Here is a 17,129-nt window from a genome sequence, read left to right on the forward strand (position 1 = left end):
TAATAGTGTACATTTTAAGTGTTCTCACCATAAGGAAAAAAGAAAAGAAAATGGTAACTATGTGAGTTGATGAATATGTTAATTAGCTTGATTGTGGCGTGCATTTCCTAATGTATGCATATATCAAAAACATCACATATATTGTATCAACATACATCAAAATATATCAAACATACGACTTGATGTTTTAATACAGACAATTCTTATCTGTTAATTATAATAAAACTGAAAAAAACTGAAAAAAAGGCTGCAAATTCTTCCATAAGTGAATACTGTCAAATTTATAGCCCAAATTAGATCTAAAACTTTTTTTTTTTTTCATGTAAGCAAACAGGAAAGCAGTAACTTTATTAAATGGGAGGTAATTTTTAAACTATACCAGTAACTGGATTTTCTTCCTAAGTGCTGGAGTATCCCCTAGTGGACTGGTGAGGAACAGTTCTTTTGCTTATTAAATTGAACCTTGTAAGTCTTTGATCATAACAAATTCAATAACAATACTACCCAAAGAGTATCTTTTTTTCCTTGGTCAAAGTATTATTAACAGTGTAAATTTCATAATTTTGAATTCAATGGGGGCCCTGCAAGAAACAAATCCATTTCTTCATAAATACTGTTAGTTTCTTAATATAATCTCGTTCAAAAATTTTGTTATATAGGATAATCATGAATTTAAAATCAATCTTATTTAACAGTTTCCTAATAATATAATTTAAAGCAAAGAAAGTTATTATAAAAATTACTCAAAGTACCTCACTGATCTAAATGTCAATCAGTATTCAAATTATGATTAAGCAGAGTGCTTTCTAAAGAGCCTGTGGTTACCAAAAAAGAGTTTAAAATAATTTAATAAACTGATAGAGGCTTAGAAATGCTTTGTTTAGGCCCTGGCCAGTGTGGTTCAGTGGTTACAGAATTGACCCACATACCAAAGGGTTGAGGGTTCGATTCCAGGTAAAGAGCATGTACCTGGGGTTTCAGGTTCTCGCTCCCTTCCCTCCCCAATCGGGGCACATGTGGGAGGCAACCAGTTGATAACGTGATGTGTCTTTCTCACATTGATGTTTCTCTCTCCCTCCTCCCTCCCACTCTCTGAAAAGCAATGGGAAAAATATCTTCAGGTGAGGACTAACAAAAACAACAACAAAAGAAATGACTTGTTTATATACCATATATAATTTCTGGTTTTGTGGAATAAGAATGACTAAGAACTATATTTTAAGGCATCAACACCCTACACAAAATAAAAACTAAACAATGACTTTCATATTTTTGCAAATAATCAAGCAAAATCTACTGAAGAATACAAAGACTTTGTAAGTAATGCTACCAGGCTTCCTCCATCCAGTCTGTGCATTTTCTGTCCCCTCTTTTTGAAACACTCTTTCCCTCTCCTAGCCACTGAACTATTTCATTCCTATCCATTCTTCAATTCTCAACTAAATCAACACTGACCTCCCTGGCTTGGTAAAATTCCACTAAAATAAACTATGAAAAAATCCACTGGGTAATTCTGAAGATAAATTTAAAATTCCGTTTTCTTGTCTCCTCACTAACCTTCCTAAGCAACTTCACATCAGATCAATAAGAGAAAAACAACCTTCACTTTTTTCACCTTTAAATTTCTCCAATCTCTCTACATCTTCAAGGGCAAAAAAAAAAGTATACTAACAATTTCTGAGTCATTATGTGCAAGACATAATGGTAGAAGCTTCATATATATCACTGTATCTTATTTAATTCCCAAGTCACCCAGTAAAGTAGGTATTATCCTCATTTTATAAAGAAACTAGAGGCCCAGTGCATAGATTCGTGCACCAGTGGGGGTCCCTCAGATTGGCCTGAGCCCTCTCACAATCCGGGACCCGATCCCCGCAGGCCTTCGGGCCGAAACCAGCTGTCCAACATCCCCCCGGGGGTGTAGCAATGCGTGAAGAGGCAGGCTGCTGGGGAGCAGCCCAAGTCGGGGCCAGGCACCACGCTGCTCCCGCTCATCCCATACCACTTCGCCTGCCGCTGCTGCTCTTGGTAGCGCTGCTGCAGAGGCGAGAGAGACTCCTGCCGTCGCAGCTGCACTCGCCAGCCGTGAGCCCAGTGTCTGGCACCCATCTGTCAGCTGAACAGCACTCCCACTGTGAGAGCGCACTGACCATCAGTGGGGAGTTCCTACATTGAGCATCTACCCCCTGGTGGTCAGTGCATGTCATAGCTACCAGCCAGGTATCCAGTCGCTTGGCATTTATATATATATATGCCAAGCAACTGAAATGATGAAACGATCAGTCGCTGATCAGTCACTACTACACACACTGCAGTGGCCAACTGGCCTGATCAGGGCCCGATAGGCCCCCCCACAGCTACTCCCCCAGGCTGGCCAGGCCCCCAATTGTCCCCTCCCCCGATTGGGGGCATTGCCGGCTGGCCAACCGTCCGCGGCCCCTCCTCCCCACTGGCCCAGTCCCAATCGGCCCCCATTGGGGTGGGCCAGCCGGACCCCACCAGTGTACGAATTCGTGCACTGGGCCTCTAGTATAAAGGTAAGTTCAATCACATAATTAACCAGAATTCTAACCCAAATCTGCCTGGCTCCAAAAACCCTGTACTTCCTATATCATAGTGCTTTCATAAGTCATTATTTGTTGTCTCATTTTTGGTTCACCATTCAGAATAACATATTTTCTAAAGTACAGAACCTTACCAGAAAGCCTGACAATAAGATCTAATTTCATGAAACTAGGACCTTAGACAGAAGTTTCTCAGTCACAAATAAAAAGCTTTTTTTTCCTTCTCTCCTACAGCTCCCAAACTAACTTCTAATTTCAGTTATTCTATCTACTACCCTATTAAGACAAACTTAAACAAAAAAATAACACCAACCCATTGAATGTTTCCATGTGGAGGCTTTATATGAGCATGGTGGATTCCACTTATCAATTTATCTGATCCACTGTTTTGTTGGGGTCCCCAAGACCATTCCCAGATTCTATGATTCCCTAGGGCAGTGGTCGGCAAACTGTGGCTCGCAAGCCACATGCGGCTCTTTGGCCCCTTGAGTGTGGCTCTTCCACAAAATACCAACTTCTGCACATGGGCCACGAAGTTTCAATCGCACTGTACATGCATGCCCGCACGTGCTATTTTGTGGAAAAGCCACACTCAAGGGGCCAAAGAGCCGCAGAGGGTAGGCACCCTCTGCCTACCATGGCTCACTAGCCGCAGTTTGCTGATCACTGCCCTAGGGGTACTCAGAGGAGTCAGCACATAGTCATACTCATAGTGATTTATTAAAGCAAAAAGATACAAAGCAAAATCAACAAAGGGAAAATGCAGATGGGACAAAGTCTGGAGGAAACCAGGTGCCAGCTTCCAAGTGTCTTCTCCCAGGGGAGTCGCACAGGACACTTAACTCCCCCAGCAATGAGTTATAAGACATGTAAAATGTTTTGTTTACAGAGTAAGCTCATTAGAGATTCAGTACCCAAGGTTTTTCTTGGGGGCTGGTCATAGAGGCACCCTCTGCCTACCATGTACCAATATACCAGGTTCCCAGGAAGAAAGCAGGTCGTCAGCATAAGCCACATGGTTTGTACAGTTTAGGCACAGTGAGCCATTCTTCTCAGTTCTGGGAATCGTGTGGACCCTTATAAAATCCAAGTTCCCACATACCAGCTAAGGGCCAACCTTGTAAGCAGGCCATTCTAAGGATACCAGACTCAAGCCAGCTATGTTAACTCTTCTCTGCACAACTGGGATGTTCCCTTTGGAAATGACATATTTTGTTTGGTTTGGAGCAATCCCTGTTTTCTATCCAAAATATGTCCCCATTTCCTGTCATTTTAACTAAAATTTCTTTTCCTGCAATTTTTTGTAATGTATCAGATATTTATGCTCAATTTTTAAAACTTTTACAAGCCACAAATATACTAGATACACTATAATTAAATTCTGTATCTTTCCTTAAATAGAATACCTGTAAGAAAAAAGTCCTTATAAGACTTAAAGACAATAAAAATTTAATCTTAGCACACTGAGATAAATAGCATTTGATGCGTTTTAATAGAGATTACCGATCATCTAAACTGTAACAGAATCAATAACTTTTAAGAAGAAAAAATGTGGGCCTCAGTCCCATTAGATTTCTACATATTACTAGTTAATATGTTCATTTACAACTGGTCTGGGAGTGCTATCCTATATAATAAAAGGGTAATATGCAAACTGACCCTAACAGCAGAAAGACTGGGAATGACTGGTCACTATGACACACACTGACCACCAGGGGGGCAGACGCTCAATGCAGGAGATGCCCCCTGGTGGTCAGTGTGCTCCCACAGGAGGAGCTTTGCTCAGCCACAAGCCAGGCTGACAGCTGCCAGTACAGTGGTGGTGGTGGGAGCCTCTCCCGCCTCCTCAGCAGCGCTAAGGATGTCCAACTGCAGCTTAGGCCTGCTCCCCGCTGGCAAGTGGACATCCCCGGAGGGCTGCCAGAGGGATGTCTGACTGCCAGCTTGGGCCCGATCCCCCAGGGAGCGGGCCTAAGCCAGCAGATGGACATCCTCCGAGGGGTCCCAGACTGCAAGAGGGCATAGGCCAAGCTGAGGGACCTCCCCGAGTGCACAAATTTTTGTGCACCAGGCCTCTAGTTCTTTTATAAATCACCACCTAAAAACTAGACAGTAAACCCACGTTTCCTTCTTCTTGAAAGAAATTAAACAACTCATGACATTTTAAAAGGTATAGAATATAACCTTGCTGTCCTTCTCCACATTTTTATTTTCAAGAGTTAATGCCTCAGCCCTAACCGGTTTGGCTTAGTGAATAGAGCGTCAGTCTGCAGACTGAAGGGTCCCAGGTTCGATTCCGGCCAAGGGCATGTACCTTGGTTGCAGGCACATCCCCAGTTGGGGGTGTGCAGGAGGCAGCTGATCAATGTTTCTCTCTCATCGATGCTTCCAACTCTCTATCCCTCTCCCTTCCTCTCTGTAAAAAATCAATAAAATATGTTTTAAAAAAAAGAGTTAATGCCTCAGAGTATGTTCTATGCAAAAAAGATCATAAAAAAATTAACATCCTAGGAATATTTTAGTTTAACTTTTAAAAAAGATGGCTTTAAATAAATTATACAAATATGTATTTTCTTAGTTTTGTTATATCAGCAAATTAAGCAATGCTGGACTATAAGTGAATTAGTGATTGATCTGTACCCTGAAATAATTGCTGAAATGTCTTCTTTTTCCCTACAATTACTTGCATTACTATATGCGCTACAGCAGATTTAGTATGAGCTCAGCAGAATGAAGAATACAGAAGTCTTCAAGAACTTAAACAGGAATAACAAAAATTGTAAGACTAAAGTATATAGATATCAAGTAGTGTGAGGAGGAGTAAATGCAAAAGAAGTTCTAAAAAGAGGGTCCAAAAAAAGCCTTTCTCCTTTAAGATTACCAAGATTCAAAATACATAAAGTAAAAAAAAAAGAAAAAGAAAAAAGATTAACAAAAAATTGTATGTTTGCTTTGTTTACATTTTGGTTAACAATACACATCATATACATAAAAGAGGATTTAAAAGAATATACACCAGATTTTTTAAATATATCTTTATTGATTTTAGAGACAGAAACATCGATGAGGCCAAGCAGTACAATGTCTCCTATCGATGGGAAATGTAAGATTATACTTACAATTATTACAAAAATTATAAAGTGCCCACAAATAATTTTAACAAGAGATATCAAAAAAGAAAAAAATTTATCCAAAAACAATATGAAGAAAATGAAAAATCTTTTACTTACGGACATAAAAGATTTATTGAGATTGGCAAAGGGACACCATGATCTTGGATGTAAGGACACAATAATGCAACAGTGTCAATTCACCCCCAAAATTAACCTATAATTCAATACAATCACTACGAAAATTCCATTAACATTTCTAAATCTTGCCCTGGCCAAGTAGCTCAGTTGGTTAGAGCATCATCATGATATGACAAGATTGTGGGTTCATTCCCTCATCAGGGCACATATCAACCAATGAATGCATAAATAAGTGGAACAACGAATCAGTGTCTATGTCTCTCTCTCCCCACCTTCCTCACTCTAAAATCAATAAAATGAATTAAAATAAAATAATATTTCTAAATCTTAACAACCCAATCCTAAGGATTTTTAGAAGATATAATATGCAATAACATCCAAATAAATTTTGAACAAGAACACAATAATGGGGAGCTAACTAGATAAACATACATTTTAAGCTTATAATTATTATATAATTAAAATAATATGTTAACCAGGTGCAGGAAGCAATAAAGATCAATGTAACCATGGAGAGAGTTTTTTAAAGATCTGTAAACATTTGAGAATTTAACATATGAGAAATATAATTCTTCAAAGCTGTGGGAATTAATGAACTACTCACTAATTAGTACAATGGAAAAGCATTTAAGTTTCTTCCAACCTCAAATTATATATATTTTATCTGAAATAAGGATTTCAGATAGGTTCAATATCTGATAATATAGAAAATACAAGAAAAAAAATAAGATCTTTTAAAATAATCTTATAAACAAATATTCATCAATAAAAAATGATTACTATCTAAACAAAATGGTTAAAATATATATCTAGAGCATGAAACACTATAAAGCTGTTGAAAGAATGAAAAATCTATTACATACTACCACAGGAAGGTCTTTCAGACATATAAGTACAAAAAACAAATTTGGGAGGAAAAATTTATAAATATAATGCCATTTATGAAATAAAAAGAGAAGTATTAATATGTACACACACACACACAGTTCTGAGGAAATACACATCAAGCCATGAACAGTTTCCTCTAATAAGGGAATATGGATTGAGGGTAGGAATACCAAAGGGGACTTTCATGTCTATTCCATATGCTTCTGTACTGATTTTTCTTTTACATTGAGATACCCCTTCAGATATTTTTATACAATTAAAAAATGCAAATTTTGAAAATAATAAAAGCTACTGTAACAAAAACATTCATATATCAACCTTTCTTTCCTGTAAGAAACAGATGGATGATACTAATTGTGCCTGTTGGTGCTGCTAGTTTTAGGAAAATGTTTTCTTAGTAATAATTTGGAACCACAAAATGCTAAGTGGCAATCTTCAGTGCTAAGTATTGTTATTTTAATTTGCTGGAATTAGAATAGACTGAGGAGCATGTTAACAAAATTGTACATACTATGTATCACATTAAGCCACAGAACATTTCTTTGACATTGACCACATCAAGTGAAAGGTTTCTACACCCTCCTCTCCTTAGAAAGCAAACCGGGGAATAGCAATTGCCTGGGCCTGCTGAGCTTTGTATTCTGCTGGATCAAAAGCCAATACTGGCAGAGCTCACTATGGAGGAGCCGGCAGTACCACCACCACAGAGTCAGCACATTTACTGCACCAAGCAAAGAACGGGGAAAAAACGCTCAGTATAGTTCTTATTTTTTAAGCAACCAAAATTAAATTTAGCATAGTATTATATTTAATGTGTATTAATCTATTTAAGTGGAATACTGAGGAAGTTTTCTAATTATAATTAGTATAATGACCACAATTTACATACTAAAATTATGCACTCAAACCAAAAGGGCAAAGATTATTAACCAAGAGTCATTGTACAAAATATCATACTCACAGACACACAAAACAAGACTAGTTTTTTTAACTGTCTCATGAGGATGTTCATCAACATCTAAGCAGCATCTTCTTTTGGACAGTAGTTCTATCGTACCTAAAAATTCTCTCAGAGACATCTACATAGTCAATTACTATAAAATAAATGAATAAAGAACACAGAAAGTACTCTGGAGAGTTAATTTTTTTTAATTCTGCCATATTACTTCAAGAGGAAAAAAAAGTCTTTTAAGTTGCATATTGCAATAATAAACTAAATATACCACTTTAAGTAACTACATAGATTTCAACACAGGATCACTGAAGTACTTCATTTTTAACACTAACATTGTATAAAATAGTGCCACCCTAAAATTATTTATGTTTAATCTCAAACACCATAGCATACAAGCTGCTATATATGGATATTTTATACATCTGTGTGCACATCTGGATATAGAGAAAAAATAGTCACCTACACAGTTTTATCAAGTAAAACTGTTAACAATCAGACATACTGTCATTTAAGATGTTTTTAATCAATGACTATTTCAGAAATATATGAAAACATATAGAATAAAAAAAACTATTCCACAATTATTCACACTTACTATGTGGCATATACCATGTGTAAAGGACACAAGGTAAAGAAATTAATTCTTACAACCTAGTATCTTAGAATCCAAGAGTCATTTACACAAATATGTGTGCAATTGGTACACAATATCATCAGTTAGTAATTTTCTAAAGACCCTCTACCAGTATGGTCTAATAAATCAACTACAAACATTAGAGGATATATATAGATAATATTTTATACTTTCTTACACATTGGTAGAGAAACATGGCTTTATTATATTCATTTTCTTATTGTAGTAGCACAATATACTATCACTGATATCTGTTAAATCTTAATTTCTAAAAAGCAAAGAGAGTAAAAGTTGTAATCTACAACAAAGGGGGAGGATATAAAAGCCTTCAAATAAGAAATATTAGTGACAGTAAACCTAGATAGATTAAGACAGCAGTTCAATGTTACCATGAGGTTCCAAATAGCCTTGTTAGTGCCTACTGCTCCCTTCACTAGACCATCCTATATAATAAAAGGGTACTATGTAAATTGACCCTAATGGCAGAATGATCAGAATGACCATTGGACCAGTCACTATGAGGCGCAGTGACCACCTTTCGGTCCCTTTACCTGGCTGGCAGGCTCCGATCACTTGATGGCGAATGGGGAACCGGGGTTGGGTGGCAGGGTATGCGGGCGGCGCCAGGCCAAGGCCCCCGTCCCGCCAGTCACCCCCACACGGAGGGTGACCTGCGGCAGAGGCAGGGACGGCGAGCGGGTGGGAACAGCTGACCTCTCAGTCCCTTCCCCGGCCGTCAGACACCGACCACCTGTGAATGGAGAACCAGGGGTGGGTGTCAGCGGGGGGCGGGGCCAGGCCTAGGGACCGTACTCATGCATGAATTTCATGCACCAGGTTTCTAGTAATATCTAAGTCTGACTCTGTAGCCACAGAGTATACACACCTAACCCTGACCTACCATTCTGAAAACTTCAATAAGGTCTCAAGAGAGATGGGGGGGAAAGCCTAAGTATTTTTGCACACACACCCCAAAAGGTTAGGCACCATCATACACCAAAACTATAGAATCACAAGTAGGTACCCTAATTCTTTTGGTCTCTATCAAATCTATATCAATTTGGGCAAGTAGGGTTTTATGTGGTTTAAAAAAAAAACCCAAACAGAAATTAAGTACTTAGAACATGCCTGACACAGTACCCAATAGGTGCCATTTTTTTCTTCACCACTTCTTCCACGAACTGAGGCCCACCCTAAGTGTGTCAACAGAACCCTATGTGCCCTACCTCACTTTTCCCTGATTTCAAGGTTCTTTCAAAAGTGCATCTCTCAATAGACTTTCAACATATGAACCTTTAGAGATAAAAAGAAATTTTGAGGCCAAAGCAAAGACACATCATCTCTTCCTACCACCAAAATATGAGGTAAAACAGTGACACTAGTATATGTGTACACTAGACATGGGACACATGGACTTCAACCAGTTTTAGGTAGAAGAGACTTAATACATGTTTTCAGACAACAGAGTCTTTGAATCACCTTTGATCCATTACTCATCTTAATCTCACATCACCAATGGTTCTCAAAGTGTGACCCCCCCCAACCAGCTGCATCAGCAATTCTGGAAATTTGTCAGAAACGCAAAGTTTTGAATCCCCTGAAACCCGAATCAAACTCTGGGAGTGAGACCCAGCAATCTGTTTTAACAAGCTCTCTACGCTAACATTTTAGAGCAGTTCTTCTACATGATTTGGTGAAGTATCTACAGTGAAAACTCCAAATTTACTTATTCCAGAAGAAATGTTAAAATTGATGAGGTTAACATTCTTAAGTATTTTGAAATCTCATTTTCACAATATGAGAAAAAGCTCATTTGATTTACAAAATCATGAACATAAAAAGTCCCACTAAAACATGCTTTTAACAAAAACTATAATCAGAGTTAAAAATAATACAGGGAGGCACAAAAAGTCTAAAGGATGTCAGATGAAGGAGGTTACAATATACAAAGTCATTAAATATTAACTAGCAAACAAATGTGCCAGATTAGAATGAAATCTCTAAACTTTATATTTGCATTGGCCTGTGTCTCTGATTCAACTTCTCTGAATGAAGAAAAAACATCCTATGAAAAGAGTGAATGAAAAAGAACTACGGGCTGTCCTCTAATTCAGCGATCACCAACCAGTGGTCCGTGAGGTCCAAAAGGTTGGCGGACCGCTGCTCTAATTGACACCCAAACCCCTAAGACAAGTCATGGTAAGAGGATAATATTTACCTTCAGAGGAATGTAGGCCTAATGTAATTTCAGATTCTCCTATGATTCCAGATTCCCAAAATTTCCCTACCTTTTTGCTTCTGGAAGTCCTTTAGTAACCAAGAGTCACTTGAGAGAAAAAGATTTAGAGATAGAAAACATACTTTAAAAGTAAATGCTGCCAAAACCGATTTGGCTCAGTGGATAGAGCGTCGGCCTCCGGACTGAAAGGTCCCAGGTTCGATTCCGGTCAAGGGCATGTACCTGGGTTGCGGGCACATCCCCAGTAGGAGATGTGCAGGAGGCAGCTGACCGATGTTTCTCTCTCATCGATGTTTCTAACTCTCTATCTCTCTCCCTTCCTCTCTGTAAAAAATCAATAAAATATATATTTAAATAAATAAATAAATAAACAAAAGTAAATGCTAAGACAATTCTACACTTTAGCATGCCATCGTGTTGACAATAGCAGTATCGTAGATAGAATACAAAACATTTTCATATATGACTCAATCTTCACAACCGTCTTGAGGAAAGTAACAATGACAACAACAAAACTGTTTATTGAGTACTTTGTGCCTGGCACTTCCATTAAGAGCCTTACATAATTTTATTATTTAATTCAACAATCTGCTGAGGTTGGAGTTGTAAACCATTTACTAATGTCAGATACAAGGCAGGATTTGAATCTATGTTCTCTAAATATCCACAGTATGGCAAGATTTGGAGAAAAGGGCTTGAGTTTCAGTCCGATAACTTAACAGCTAGGTGACCTTAAAAAGTCAATTCTCTTAACTTTTTTTTAATGTATTAAAATGAGAAGATTAATACCTGCCCCCACCTATTTCAGAGTAACAGTAAAGATCAAATTAAGTAAAAGCCATAAAAGGTCTTCATAAACTCTAAAAAAACTACACAAGTAAAAATTTATCATCATTCCCAATTTTGTTAAAGAGAATGAACAGGAAAAACAACATAGAATGGGGGATAGAATGGGAAAGATGCTGTTTTTTCTTTTGTTTTCTTTTTAAAGCATACTGAAGGAGAAACTTCAGACTTCATAATTTTCCTGGAACTTACTGGCAATTGGTTTAATAAATCTGTACCACAATTTATATTGCCATTTTGCTAAAAACAGACACAGCTATCTATATATCTGCAACTTATACAGATTTGGAGGTTGATAAAAATCTAACAGCTAATTTCATTTTTAAAAGTAAAGTCACTTTCATAAGAATAAGTGACCACAATACAAGGTCACCATAATTAAGATTCCCATGCAATTTAGCCTTCCTGTTCTTTTCTACAGTATCATGTTCAACCTGGGATGCCCATATCTTTCATGATGCAAAGATTAAAACATGAACTATAGATCCAAAATAAATAAACCAGACCACTCAAAATGATAAGTTGATTTAAGGGAAATTTTCTAGTATTCAAAACTTCACAACTTAAGGTTAACTTTTAATAGTATTTTCAGTAAATGAGAGAAGTTTAAATGAAACCATTCAACTGTTGTAAGGTATGTCAGATATTATAAAGAAAAGTATTTAACCCTAGACTTACTAGTCACAAAACATCAGCTCACCAAAAAGGTTCAATAACAGAGTTCAGAAAAGCCACACAGTACTCATCTCTTTCATACCAAAAACAGCCCTCTTATTTTTATTCCTTCTAAATTGCATTCACAAAATTCAAAAAAATTGCAAGGCAAATTATTTTAACTTATATATATTAGTATTAACAATAAAAAATACCATTCTCATTTTCAATAAGAAAATACCATTTCTTTCTACAGAAGAAAAATCATGAACTCCGATAAATCATTTCTATAACATGTACATGTTTACTGATTAACTACATACAATATTTGATCCACTTTAAACCTATAGGTAAACTCGATAGCTTGCCAGACTTAACTTTCATATATAAAATTGTGTGCAAATAGTACCTCAATACTGAAACTCAAGACAGTGATTTGCATACTAGTTCTGGGATCTAGATTTTTGTGTGTAAATATCAAATGATACGTCCACTGAGGAATTTTTAAATCTAATTCATTTATTCATTCAATACAGAATCTACTACATATTTCTAAGCAGTGGTTCTCAACTGGGGGCAACTGTGCCCCCCAGGGGGCATTTAGCAATGCCTGAAAATGTTTTTGGTTGTCACAAATGGAGGGGAGAAGAAGTTGTTGCCAGAAAGGTATGCTACAGACATCTACTAAGTAGAGGCCAGGGATGTGGCTAAACATCTTATAAAAAGCACAGGCCAGCCCCCCACAACAAAGAATTATCCACCCCAAAATGTCAATACTGCCAAGGTTGAGAAACTCATCTATGGAAAAGTTTATAATACCCATCTGTCTAAGAACAGTACTCATTTCACCTTTGTTTACTATATTATTTGCTAATTTCCTTATTATCATACTAGTCTTTGGCAACAAGCTTACCCTATTCCCATCCTTTCAATCAGTGTCTAACTTCCAAACCTGTCAACAAAAAATCACCATCTCAGCCAATGTCAAAACCTTATCATCTTTGCCTCATCTCTATTTTTAATAATGGTAGAAATGGTAGCAGCTAACACATACTGAGCTCTTCACCGTGTGCAAGGCACTATTCTACATGCCTCATATATATTAACTCATTAAATCTAGGTTTAAGTACTAAGTACTCTTATTAGGCCCATTTTACAAATGGAGAATCCAAGGCACAAAGGGTTAAATACTTTGCCCAAGGTCACACAGATAATAAACAGCTGGGCCACGTTTCAAATCCAGGCAGCATGGCTCCAGAATTCATGCCCTTAATAAATATTCCAAAGTGATCTCTCCTATTTCACCCTCTATGTCAAATCATTAAGTTCTTTAAGTTCCACAAGGACAGGGACTCTTATATTCACAGCAACATCCCCAGAACCCAGTACATAACAGATGCTCAAAAAAAATTTGTTTGTTAAATGAATGAAATATCCCTTGACCTTACCCCTCCTATTTCCTCTGCCTCCACTCAAGGCCAGTCTTTGAGCATTTCATACTTGGGTTTGTTGCGGTATCCTATAAAACAGCCAATCAGGTAAATTGATATAAACTCCTTTCCCACATTTTCCATAACCAGAGCCCATCCAACGTATTCCAAGTTTTCTTCCCACTGCTTCTCAATTAAAATCATAAAATCTTAAAGAGTCAGAAGGTACCTTAGCAATCATCCGGTCCAACATTTTAAAGATTAAAAAACCAAAGACGGTAATTGACTAAATCACCTAGCCAGGTGTAGCGAGGACGAAGACTTGATTCTTGCCATTTCTGCTCTACTATTCACTCCTGGAGTATTTGCTTAACTCCTGACAGTTGTATCCTCACTATCCCATCAACAAATTATGTTCGTTTCCATTGTCCAAGCTTAATTTGTTTCTCCTGACCAGCCTGCCCTCATTTTCTTGCACCGTAAGTCCAACTCCCATCCATCCTTCAAAATCTTTTCCTATTCCATTCTTCATGACTTCCTCATTCTCTGAAAATCTTATGTCCTGAATAAGATGTTAGAGCAGTGGTTCTCAACCTTCTGGCCCTGTAAATACAGTTCCTCACGTTGTGACTCAACCATAAAATTATTTTCGTTGCTGCTTCATAACTGTAATGTTGCTACTGTTATGAATCGTAATGTAAATATCTGATATGCAGGATGGTCTTAGGTGACCCCTGTGAAAGGGTTGTTCGACCACCAAAGGGGTCGAGACCCACAGGTTGAGAACCGCTGTGCTAGGGCCAAGTTTAACCCACATTAACACTTTCCACAAAGCAAAGCTACGTGGATTTCTTCCCTGAAGACTATTTATCCACTCTTGCCTCCTGTGTTTTATTTTATATATATATAATTATTGATTTCAGAGAGAAAAGGACAGGGAGAGGGAGATAGAAACACCAATGATGAGAATCATTGATCGGTTGCCTCCTGCATGCCCCCAACTAGAGATCCAGCCGGCAACCCGGACATGTGCCCTAGACCAGAATCGAACCCAGGACCCTTCAGCATGCAGGCCGATACTCTATCCACTGAACCAAACCAGCTAGGGCTGCCTGTGTTTTAGGAAGTGATTTCAATAAAGAATAAGCCATATAGCACCTTCGTAACATGTTCACTCACATACCTGGAAGAAAAACTCACTCACATCTTTAATAGTAGACATGTAATTCTTGAATGGCCCCAAATCCCTTATATCTCCTCCACTAAGGAACAACTCGGCTTGTTCACAAAGTCCAAACCCAGAATTCTCTGAATACAGCTCACCTAGCAGCCACAGCTCCGAGTTCATCTTTTTCTTTGCTTTACTTCCTCCAAAACTCCAGTTCTAAGGAACAGTTCACACTTCCTTTTCTCTCCCCACCCCCATTCCGTACAGAACATCTTTTATCCTTTATTATTTTCTACAGGCCTCTTCAGGGAGAATCCAGTTTGCTACCTCTCATCCAACCTCAACTCTCCCCTCCTTTATATAGAGGTCATATCTATGTCTTCAGCTTCTCTCAGGTCTCAGGATATCTAAACCTCATGAAGGTCAATTTTGTTTTGTTTTTTCCTCCCTTCCTCTAAAAAAATCAGTCTCAAAAGTGGTGTGGGTGGGAGCAGCTCAGAGGAAGTGCAAAAGAATCCACTGGGCTGCAGGAAAAGATACATATTAGAACTTAATTTATTATACTTACTGTTCATTTCATGCTTTCTTAAATTCTATTTCTGTGTACATTATAAGTTGCATACATATTAACACAGTTCAGGCAAATATAAAATTTAAAAGATACATTAATACCTGAGGTTTATGCTCTTTTACTGATAAAAAGTGTATGATCAGAAGAGTTTGGAGACAAGTATTCTAAAAATACCTTGGTAACCAGAGTAATAGGTTCCAGACTACAGAGAGGAAATACGTATGAATACATGCACACACGGTAGCAAGAAAAACTTGTTCGTATCCAAAATCCTAACCATGCCCACCAACCTCCTCCAACCCCTACCAGCCATCTCAGAATTCTATCCTACTTAAAAGAGCAGAACAGAGGTATGGCTTGGCAAAGCCCTTCATTTCCAGTTTTTGTTTTTGGGGGTTGGTTTTTTTTGGGGGGGGGGGGCGGTAATCAAAAAGTGCTAAGATACACCCCTTATCTCTCCCACGGGCAGGCATTGCCCACTGTCCTGGCACCGCACATCGCCTGACTTACGAATAGACTTTCTACGCCACTGGCTCCCGAGATTCCGTGGCTCTTTCCCCATCCCGTTCTCTTCGCTAACGATCGATTGATACCAACACCCCCAGGATGGAGCTCACGCCTCCCCTCCCCTGGCGGCCCTACCCACCGCGCCCTCCCCGAGCCGCGCAGCCGGGTCCCAGGACGGAGGGCAGCCTGTCCGCGGTCCCCGAGACCACGGCTCTCGCCCCCGCCCCCGGCGCTGCCAGCCGGGCTGGAGACGGGAGGGGGAGGGGTGTGCCTCGCCTCCCGTGACGGGCCCAGATGGCAGCCGATTCCGCCCCCACGCCCGGGCACCCTTCCACCGCGCGACCCCCTCAGGCTGCCCGTCCGCCGCCCACCCCGCCCCAAGCCCGCCCGCGGCCTCCCGGCGCCCTCGCGCCGGCCCCCGGGCACACTCACCGTGCTGGGTGAAGATATTGAAGCCGGCCTCCGCGGTGCGCCCCGCCAGGTCCCGCCGGCGGCCGGAGGGCCTGGCCGCACTGCTGCCCCGGCTCCCGCGGGGCTGCGTCTGCTGAAGCCCGGGAGCCTCCCCGACGCGGCCCACCTGCTGCCCCATCCCTGCGCTCGCCAACTCCCGCGCCCCCGCCGACCCCCGGTCACATTCCTCCTCGGCTCCGGCCTCGGGCTCCTGGGGCTGCTTCGGCCTCCGTGCCAGTCCTGGCCCCGGCCCTGGGGAGCCGGGTGGCCGGCGGCTCCGCACCCGCACCCCTCACGCTGCCTCTCGGCGACTCACAGACCCTCCTTCCCCCTCCTCCTCCCGCGGCTCCGCGTCCCCAGCGCCGCCGCCGCCGCCATCTTTAAACCACCGAGCTCTGGGAAAGCGTGGAGCAGAGCGTCTCCCGCCCCCCCGCCCAACCAGTCACCTCCGCTACTCCGAGGGCGGGCTTCGCGCCGGCCCCGCCCCCTGCGCAGGCCCCGCCCCCTGCGCAGGCCCCGCCCCCGGGGGAGCCCCAGTGCCCACCTCGCTAGCACGTCCGCTGCCCCGTCAAGGTCTTTCGGCCCCTCGGTCCCTTCCCCGCATCTCGGACTCCCACGTTCCGCTCCACACGCGACCGCCTTTGGTGGTCGGTGGGTGTCAAGCCCTCCCTGTCCCACCTCCACCTGCCACATGAATCCGCCCAGCGAGGCGCCCCGGGTGCACCGCGCCTAAGCAGGCACAGCTGGGAGAGACAAGCACAGGGCAGGAGGTGCTTGCCATCCAGGTGAGGATCCCTAACGTGCTCGGGAGGATCTCTGTAAACACCCTTGTCAGCAGCAGGCCTCGGGTCAAAATCAGCCAAAATGTGCATGAAGATAGATAGTAAAGAGGTGCATTATTGTTTCATTGTGATGATTTTTTTTTTTTTTGGAAATTATTTCATGATGGTAAATTGCACTCGGCTGGCTCGG

At 40.6% G+C, this 17,129-nt stretch overlaps 1 protein-coding gene across 7 annotated transcripts in view; it reads right to left on the reverse strand.

The window, feature by feature from the left end:
• Window positions 1–16,507, reverse strand: part of ABL2 (ABL proto-oncogene 2, non-receptor tyrosine kinase) — an 89,867-nt gene extending 73,360 nt beyond the window's left edge. For all 7 annotated transcript variants that reach the window (XR_011468740.1, XR_011468739.1, XR_011468738.1 and 4 more), the window contains exon 1: window positions 16,140–16,507. Coding sequence is in view for 4 of the 7 variants with exons in the window: in XM_070397280.1 (XP_070253381.1) it covers window positions 16,140–16,296 (157 nt within the window). In the remaining 3 variants the exon portion in view is untranslated. The remainder of the gene's footprint in view (window positions 1–16,139) is intronic.
• Window positions 16,508–17,129: the final 622 nt, after the last annotated feature.

This window comes from Myotis yumanensis, unplaced genomic scaffold (genome assembly GCF_028538775.1).
Source record: "Myotis yumanensis isolate MYYU_CA2020_CCGP unplaced genomic scaffold, mMyoYum1.0.hap1 SCAF_17, whole genome shotgun sequence".
Taxonomy (NCBI): domain Eukaryota; kingdom Metazoa; phylum Chordata; class Mammalia; order Chiroptera; family Vespertilionidae; genus Myotis; species Myotis yumanensis.